This window comes from Papilio polytes, unplaced genomic scaffold (assembly GCF_000836215.1).
Source record: "Papilio polytes unplaced genomic scaffold, Ppol_1.0 DF821845.1, whole genome shotgun sequence".
Classification (NCBI taxonomy): domain Eukaryota; kingdom Metazoa; phylum Arthropoda; class Insecta; order Lepidoptera; family Papilionidae; genus Papilio; species Papilio polytes.
This window is the reverse complement of record NW_013527359.1, coordinates 2,452,386-2,453,055: the sequence shown is the minus strand read 5'-3', so window position 1 is coordinate 2,453,055 and position 670 is coordinate 2,452,386. Positions and strand designations below refer to the sequence as shown.

Sequence of the window (670 nt, the reverse complement as noted above, 5' to 3'; positions counted from 1 at the left end):
TACGATTCATGGAACAACGAACAAAGTTGAAATAGACAAAGCGATTGATGTGACGTCGCAATTATTATGCTGTGCACTGTTTGAGGCACAGCGATTTGACTAACAACTTCGTCACGACCACACCGGACTGGAATTACGTTTAAACTTCCGGACATTTTTCCTTGAACGTTTATAGCACACACCGGTACTGTGATGCTGTACATACTAATTTATTTAACTAAGAATTTTGTAAGCCTCATTTAAATTTATTTAAAACCCAGCACAATGCTAAACAAATAAAAATTTTATGTGCTTTATTTTTAAAGTCAAATTTTTCTTTGTTCCTAAATTAAACATTTTTTGCAGAAGTAGAACTGGAAGGCATTCAAGACCGTTACGTTCAAGTTCTTCGCAGCTACTTGGAGCACGCGGCGCCTCATCATCCAGGGCGGCTGCAGGAATTATTTGCGAGGATACCAGAGGTAAGATTCAACATATTTGATGTACTAGGTGAAGACAGTAATAAAAGCTTTTGACATAAGTTACAAAAATATGCAGACTAAGCGCACTTAACAGCTTACTTAACTTACTACTTAACAGCTTTAGTCTCGTACATAATTATGTTGATACATACAAAATACTTTCTAAGGCAAGAAATCTGTAAAGCAAATAATGTGTACCATTTATAAGC

General features: G+C 35.8%; 1 protein-coding gene across 1 annotated transcript in view; it reads left to right on the top strand.

Annotated features, from left to right (window-relative positions):
• Nucleotides 1–670, top strand: part of LOC106107793 (nuclear hormone receptor family member nhr-91-like) — a 41,872-nt gene that overhangs the window by 35,847 nt on the left and 5,355 nt on the right. The window contains exon 8 of the mRNA XM_013288796.1: nucleotides 346–461. Coding sequence (XP_013144250.1) covers nucleotides 346–461 — 116 coding nt within the window. The remainder of the gene's footprint in view (nucleotides 1–345; nucleotides 462–670) is intronic.